This window comes from Betta splendens, chromosome 11 (genome assembly GCF_900634795.4).
Source record: "Betta splendens chromosome 11, fBetSpl5.4, whole genome shotgun sequence".
NCBI classification, from domain to species: domain Eukaryota; kingdom Metazoa; phylum Chordata; class Actinopteri; order Anabantiformes; family Osphronemidae; genus Betta; species Betta splendens.
Genome location: NC_040891.2, coordinates 8849194 through 8857665, shown reverse-complemented (window position 1 = coordinate 8857665; position 8472 = coordinate 8849194). Strand labels below are relative to the sequence as shown.

General features: G+C 46.7%; 1 protein-coding gene across 1 annotated transcript; it reads left to right on the top strand.

Moving 5' to 3' along the window:
- Positions 1-1741: 1741 nt before the first annotated feature.
- LOC114865746 (homeobox protein NOBOX-like) lies at positions 1742-7616 on the top strand. The gene is made up of 9 exons (XM_029167139.3): positions 1742-1892; positions 2803-3470; positions 4104-4266; positions 4340-4446; positions 4576-4724; positions 4818-4954; positions 5389-5650; positions 6335-6642; positions 7002-7616. The coding sequence occupies exons 1-9, from the start codon at positions 1859-1861 to the stop codon at positions 7433-7435; spliced, it is 2262 nt and encodes a 753-aa protein (XP_029022972.1). The 5' UTR covers positions 1742-1858; the 3' UTR covers positions 7436-7616.
- Positions 7617-8472: the final 856 nt, after the last annotated feature.

The window sequence follows — 8472 nt, the reverse complement described above, 5'->3', positions numbered from 1 at the left end:
ACAGATGTGCAGAGATGCAGAAATCACTGCATTTGTCCTGCAAATAGTTCAGCATTGAACTTTAGTAGTTCTTATTTCCTATGTTTGCACAATTAATCAAATGATGAATTATAACAGCGATCATGGTGAACTACAAACACGCACCTTGGCTGCTGAATGTGTGTAATATTATGAATTGAAACATCTCAAAATCACATCAACCTCCAAGACGCTTTGCACTGACAGTCTTCAAAGAGCTGCTCGTGTACTTTACCAAGTAATTTCCAACACAACTAATCCTTCTATTACTGAAGTGATATTTTACTCAAGTTCTGTTTCCCCATTAATCCCTTTAAGAGCTAATTAAAACTAAGGTTCAACAAGGATTAATGTGACTTTATTGTGACTTAAAAGGTGGATTCACTAAAGTTACAAAGCATATTTCCTCCGTAGCATCTAGAGGCAGACGGTGTTTTTGTCCATATGTCTTTTGATTTAATGATCGAATAAATTTGTGATTGGGGGAACCGTCTATCAACATCACAGCTAATCTCGGAGAAAAGGGCTGTTCCACTGAAAAGTGTTGAGGGTTTCTGATTATCCTAAGTAACCAGTATGCTGTTGGTGGAGAGACACAAAAATGTTAAATTATTTAAATGCTGTGAACATTATAAATTGTTTTCAACTCGTCCCCGTTTCACTGGTGTGAAAGAATAAATGATAGAGATAATTACATGAAAATGTGGACCAATAAAGAGAGAACGGTCTGCAGGGCTCCATGAGGTAAGTGAGGAGGTGCCTGAATAATATGGGTGAGCTGACCTCTCACAGCTACTGCATGTAGATGTAAGAGAAGCGTCTGTTAGCAGCTCGTTTACACGTCCTGAACGTCCGTTCCTCCAGGGAGCAACAGCTACAGATGTTGTTCTTGATTCAGCATGAAACACATGTAAGGAGTAATTTGATGTCAGACGAGGTTTTGGAGACGTGACTGTAAACCTCCTCAGTTCACATTCTTAGAGTCTAATCCGAGCAGACCAAGGTCACCTGATAAGGAGGGGCACCGTGGAGTCCAGATGGCCTCCTCCGAATCCAGGAAAGACGGCAGCCTGTGCTGGTCCCGACTGGTGGGCCGCTGATAAAGAAGCGTGCCTTCACACGGAGGATGAAGGGGTTCGCACGTGAGCCCTCTCCTGTTGGGGAGGGGTAGAACACGAGCGGATGGAGGTGCCAGGGGTCCAGCCAGCTACGCCACCTGGTGGCTAACACGGGAACAACCACAGCAAAGACGAACTGGGAACATGGCTTTATATTTTCTGTTATATTTAATAATATTTCTGAGTCTTATTGCTTATTGCCGTCACCCAAATTATAGTGTGATCAATTATTATAAGACATGATTTATGTTTATTTCAATATTGCTCTGTGAACATACTAATTAACTAGTTTTTGTTTATTATCTCTTTCTTATAGATTCGTTTAAGATAAAAAGGATAAAGTATGTGTGTGAACACTGTAGGTAAATAAAGGTGACAATAAAACCTCAATTAAATGACATGTTTGTTGTTTATTTAGTTACAGGTGGAATAATTACAACAGTTTCGCTTTTATGTATATCCTAATTAATTAATTTAAATCAATAATCATCGTTAGACAGCTTTTTACAGATAATGTCAACTGAATGATGATGAATAAATGATATAAATCACTAATTACTATCCTCTGCTGCGTATCTTTCGGCACCGCGTCTGGGCCTGATTCGGTTCTGACCCGTTCTGGCCTCTGATTGGCTGTTTCGCTTTCATTTTTTTCCGTCACTTTGCAGCGAGACGTAATCAATCCACAACCTCATTAGCGTCCGTGCGCGTGTCCATTCGCTATGGACGAAGACTGTGGTGCAGCCGAAGATTTTGGTGAGGACACCGAGCTTGACATTCAATTAGGCGCACAGGCCGATTGGTTCTTTTCAATCAATCAATAACTTTATTTATCCCCAAGGGGCAATTTGTCCTCTTACCGAGAGCAAACACGCGTTACTCCGCCCCTCTTTGTCATTTTGTAAACTTTGAAGGACGTTCACGTGCGCGTGTAAAGTTCTTTTACTGGGACTCGCTGCTCCCCGCGCGCACAGCTCCACTGAGAGAAGACAAATTAAATGTCGGCTATTAACTCTGATGACCCGGTGTTTGTGGATGGAGTCGGGTTAGCTAGCTTAGCAGCAGCTAGCCGCCGGAGTTAATTAACGGTCAGCTGAGGTGGCGCGAGGCCCTGCACACCTGGGACACTAATTAAGTCGCTGCAGGCGGCAGCGCCTTTATCTGGCTTTACTTATCACGCCTAATGATTAAATTATCCTCGTTTTAATATATTCAGTTATATATCACAATCATATTTTTTATATTTGAGGTGTTAAATACTGGTTAAAAGCAAGGCTGAAAACGTGTCTGAAGCTACTTTATTAATTATAGAAACATTTGAGATGAGAAATGTATGGCTTTATATGTTAATTATTGATTTTCAACCAAAACATTAAAATGTTGACTAATCTGCAGATCAGTGAGTAATAAATCCGACCACATGATAAAGTTGAGTTTTAATTAATCTTTTGCTTGTTTTTGTTTGTGTTGCTTGTCATATTCTGTACTATTTGTGTTTTAAAAGCCAAACATTCCTCTCATAGGTTTTACAGTTAGACATGTAGAATGTGTGCGTGTATAAGTCTTTCCAGTCTGACAGAAGCTCAAACGCCAACGGGTACAAACTATCTCCGTGAAAGTGATCCAGTGACAAAAGTAAAGTTGATCTTGTTTCATTCCGTTGCAGACTGTCCAAGCCTTCTGTGCGACGAACTAGATTTGGAAACAAAGAATGATCAAGGGAGGAGGAGAGAAGAGCAGGAAGAAGTGTTTAATGAGAGGGAGGATGGAGAGCGAGGAGAGGAGGAGGGGGAGAAAGAAAGTGAGGTGTCAGGAAAGGAAACGATGGTGACAGAGAGAGAGGAGGAGGAGGCGAAGCCAGAGAGTAGGCTGGACGTGGAGGAGGAACAGGAGGTGCAGATGGAAGACAAGGAGCCCGTGAAGGAAACCATGGCTGACGAGCCACACAGTAAAGTAACAAAACGGGTAGAGGAGCCTAGGAAGGGAAGAAGGAGGCGAGGTAGGAAACCAAGTGAACGAGGGAGGAGGAGAGGAGTGAAGGCAGGCAGTGAGAAGCCTGAGCAGCAGCAGCAGCAGATGCAGGAGGTGGATGTGATGAACCCAGAGGAGCCTTTGATTCTGTCAGAGCCTCCGTTTGGGCTCATGAACGGCGAGGACTTGTCCGACCCCGTGTACGTGGGCTGTGTTGGGCCGGGGGCGTACGGGCCCCTGCTGTGCCCGTCGCAGCCGCCGATCCCCATTCAGCCGGCGCCTCCTCAGCCTCACGGGACCAAGAGGCCGCACAGCCCCCCGCCGCCCCACAGCCTCCCCCAGCCGGCCCCGGGGCCCCGCGAGGTGAGAGCAGGCCCGTTTGGCCTCCATCGAGTCACCTAATGACCCGTGAACCCAGCACGTGTGTAACACACCTTCACCTTGATGCTCCTTAACAATCACACCCTAGTGGGTCTCTGTTCTACCTCTGTATATTCAGTGTTGGTGAGAGTCTGACACATTAATAAATGTAATCATAGTGGCGTTATACAGGACGACACCATATTGAGGGAGGCTTTGGAATAATTAGTGTTCAGCAGATTGAGCGTTGCAGACAAGAAGAACATGCAGAAGAGTTTTAATAGAGAACATTAGACTGAACTTTAGCCCAACAAGCGATTTTGCTCATTCTCTGCATAATTACAGTGTAGCATGTATGAAATGATGCACACCTACAACCTTCTGCGGTATTAATGCTGCAACAAGCACGCGGAGGGACTCATCATGTCAAAGTGTGGCAGAACCTTTTGTCACCTGTGCAGTTATAGAAGCGGTTTTGGTTTATCTGGTAAATAAAGTTAAATATATCAATATTCGACTTTTCCTCAACCATCTTAATCGCGTGGGCAAGAGATCCATGGTTGCTCTTAAGGTTCTGCTCAGATCCAGGCTGAATCACTCAGTCGTCGGGGATCATGTTTGTGTGGTTCGTAACAGATGGAGATCACGCAGGTTTACTCCACCCGGCGCTCCATTCGTTACAGCAGCAGGGGCCGGGGCCGCGGCCTTGCCTTCCCTCTGCTACCAGGGATGGAGAGCGTGGACAGCTGCCTGCTGCCGCCTGCGCCCAGGAAGAAGGCGCGGACGCTCTACAGCACCGGTGAACAAAGGCTCTGTGCGGGCGTGATCCGATCGGAGCGCGCCAGTAGCTGACCCTTCATTCTCGTGTGCAGATCAGCTGGAGCATCTAGAGGCCCTGTTCCAGGAGGATCACTACCCCGATGCCGAGAAGAGGAAAGCGATCGCTGCTTCAGTCGGTGTGACGCCTCAGAGGATAATGGTCAGACATTCACACTCTTTGACTTTTCACCCTGCCTTGTTCTGACTGTCTCTCAATCGGCCCCCCGTTACCGTTGCGCCTCGTTCTCCCTCCGTCCGTGTCACCTGCTGCTCTCCGCCGGCGGCCCAGGTCTGGTTTCAGAACCGCAGGGCTAAGTGGAGGAAAGTGGAGCGCTCCATGGCCGCGAAGGCCGAACACGGACAGAGTAGGTGCAGCAGCAGCAGCAGCCCCCCGCACCTCCAGATCAACCCCCTCCTGCCCACTCTGGCAGCTAATAGGTCAGTAGGCTTTACAGTAGGATCTGTCTAGACTGTGATGAAACGCAGTGATGCGTGCCAACAATACGCCTCACCTTATTTTCTCCTTTGCAGTAAGGGAGCGCCGTGTTTTTCCACTAACTTGCCTGCAAAGCTGCCCCCGCTGGCTCTCGCAGCACCAGCTTTCCCCACCTTGTCCAACCAGACCCCACCCTCCTACAACAACCTGCTGGCCACCCTCAGCAGCCCAAGTAATACACGCTCAACTCCCTCGCCTATTGTGTATACTCTAGTTTTTATTTGAAGCTGTCAGGAAGTCTTTTTATTTATTTGATGATAAATGACACTTAAAGGACCATGTGCAACATTAGCAGGGGCTCGACTTGGTGTGGAAAATTCCTTTGCCCTTCTTTTCTCTGGAGGTATCATCAATATTATTAATATTGATGATACCTAATGGCTGCGAATGCTGTGGCGTAATTGAAAAAATGCACTTTCCCGCGCTTCATTAATATGAGACAGTTTTGTTTGCAAAGCAAGGACGACGGTCTTCTGCAAAACACCCTGGGAGGCAACAGTGTGGCTGGTGGCTAGGTTTATCTGCAGTGTGTGATGATGTCACCGGTTTGAGAGCATGTATGATATGATCAGGTATTTCCTGTTTAATGTGTGTGTCATGTCCAAGGTCAGTCCAGGGGGAAGGAGGGGGGCCAGCACCAGCTTTCATCTCAGGGGGGGTTGACAGAGTATCACCCTCGGCCCATGCACAGTCCTCCCCCCCTGCGGAGAGCCAGCCTCCCCCTTTTCACGGCCCCGTACGGCGCCTCCAACCCCTCTGCGCCTCTGCTTAGCACCCCGGCCGCCGCCGCGCCTCTGTTCCTGGATGCTCTGGAGGGCGGCTCCACCTTGACCCATCGCGACACGCAGCCACTTCAGACTGACACCAGGTCAGCTCCGCTCTCAGCTCCCTGCGACATGAATAATAGGCGGTTGTTCTCTTCTGCAGCCGTGAGCAGGGATCCTGTCAAACTCCGATATGTTGGTGGCAGTGGTTCTGATAACTAAGCTTTATTTTGGACTAAAATGAATTATGGGTGACATTTCAGTTCCATAATTGCTGTTTGTTTGTTGACAACAATTAAGTATAGTGGCACAAACAAAACTGCCTTTTGAGATGAAAACAACAACAGAACCAATACATTTCTTACTCCTTTCGCTTCGTGACTTAAAGGGTCAGTTTACCCAAATTACAATAGAAAATATTTTCACTGGAATTGCCTGCAAAAAAAAATAATAGCTGCTTTTGAATGTGGCTGACAGTGTTTTCTGTGGAGTAATTGTCTCTCTCAGACACTTAGAGGCGGCTGCTTTTGAATTTCTCAAATGTCATTTTGAAAACTTTCTGAACAAAGTATATTCATCACTACTGTATTGATGTGACATTATAAACATTGGGGAAATAATAGCGATACTAGGAATCCAAGACCTGCCTTCTTGGCTTGACGCACACAGAATTAAAGCATTTGGCGCCATCGTCTGGTCAGAAATGACTTTAATATTTATGTGGTAGCTGTTAGTACTACGTTGTAAATTGTAATATACTATTTATATCTTCTTTGAATTTTCCTCAGTCCTTTGTTTGACTTTGGTGAGAAGCTCGACTATCTGACGTCCAGCCAGCAGAACAACACGTACCAGCTTCAGACCTCCTACTCCACGAACCAGCCCCAGCTCCAAACCACAGCATCCCTCACCCGCATGGCTTACCTCACCCCCTCCCCCTACCTCACCAACCCCTCAGATTCCAACCCCACCTCCTACCTGACCTTTGGGCCTGGAGGAAACTCCACTGGGGTGGTGACGTACTCTGGAGTCGGTCACCAGTGGAGCAGGTCTCAGAATGCTGGGCAAATACTGGTGCAGTCCACTGGTCCTCATGGTGAGTCACATGAATGAGACTTGGTTTGATTTATTAATCGTTTAGAATGGATTAATAGATATTTTTTGTTGTCCTCAAGTCCTGCTTGAGTGTCGTACATTATTTACTACAGGCATTAGAACTTGCTGGTGTTGTAGTCACTATATTAAGTTTGCAACAAGGTAGAGTCACCGTGTATTGATCTTCACTGCTGTATATAATCAGGAGCAAATACAAATAACAAAAGAGAAGTTTTGAGTTGTTGGAGACGCAGAAATCAAAACAGAATAAAGAACCAGCTTTGCAGAGCAGAAAGCAATTGATGGATGTGGAGAGAGGTCAAAGGTCATCAGACTGTCTGGGTCTGTGTGTTTCTGCAGGTGGGATCACTGCGTACCAGTCGTACCCATGGGGTAACATGTACAATCAACAGACCATGCACCAGCGTGCACAGTGTCCTCCAACGTACCCTGTTGGCATGGGGGCAGCTCGAGACCACCAGTCGGCCTCCTCCACTCTACCTCCCCCCACCTTCTTTCCCCGCGGGGACCACGGGCTCTCGCGGTCGACCCACAGCCACACACAAGCGACCACAAGCAGCGGCGCCACCGTCCTCCCGCCTGTGTCCACGCTGCGGCACCCTCACCTCAGAGCGGAGAGTCCTCCGGCCAAGGTTGCATCCCTGTTGCCCTGTCAGGTCAGCCCTGCCTCCCCAGACAGGTTTCCAGTTCCCCCATGTGTGAAGATTGAGTATGACAGCCCCAGAGAGATTCACAGCCACTTCCACTGTGACTTCTCGTCTATACATTTTTGACTAAATGTATCTGAGCATGTGTGTTTGCAGCTTCTGTGTAAAGGTTTCCTGTTCATGTCTGTGTTTTGGTAATTTGTGTTTTGTAGTGTGTCTTAGAGTGTTTTCAGAGTTAGTATTTATGTAAGCAGACATAGTGGGGTTGTATTTAACTGGGCTAAAATAAATGCTCATTGTTCTGTTAGTGTTTTTGTTCCACCATAATCTGCACAGCTACTCAAGTGTGAAGTAGAGAACGTTCTCTCCTCAGCTCCCCATCACAACATAAGTATGCTGTTGAGAATCATGAGGATTTAGATTCAGCACAACCACCCAAATCTGAGTTGGGATTAAGGTAAAGTGAGACAACATACAAGTGAGTAATTCCTTCTATCAGCATCTATAAGTGCAGGTCGTCAGATACAGATAATAGAGACTGTGAGTGTCTCTAATCCCAAACAGGACAATAGGGACTGAATTGTTTCTAGGATACAGATATTCCAGGTAATCAATGATTCAGAACAAATCCTTAATCTGTGTTGCCATCTGCTGTGTTCACACACTTATTGCAGTTTCTGCTCTATTTATTCTTAGTATGCGAGTCAGTTTCGGAGGCTAGCGAAAACCAAATCCCTATATGAATCTCCGCCTCTGAAAAAGCTGCAGGCATTTTCCTGAGACTAGAAACGACGCTGGGGACCAACGTGTCGCTTCTGTTCTCTGTAGTCAAAGGAAAACAAAAAAAAAAAAAGTTTCTTGTTTAAAGTCTAGTTAAAATTCTTGGTTAGTAGTCCTGCAGTATGTAAAGTAAAGTTTGAAGTGAAGCTTGGATCTGGGAGTAAGAGAAGGAACTATTTGATGAGAACGAGGAGGAGGTGGCAGGGACCAGGGGAGCAGATAAAGGAGTGGGGGGTGGAGGAGCGAGGGGCTGCGTTAGTCTGGGAACAAGAGAGAAGAGCTGCGATGAGCCGTTGCTATGGGAGGGGGTGAGGATGATGGGTGGGCTCTGCCAGCAGGCGTGGGAGGGAGAGGATGGGGATGAAGGAGGAGTGTGTCTGCAG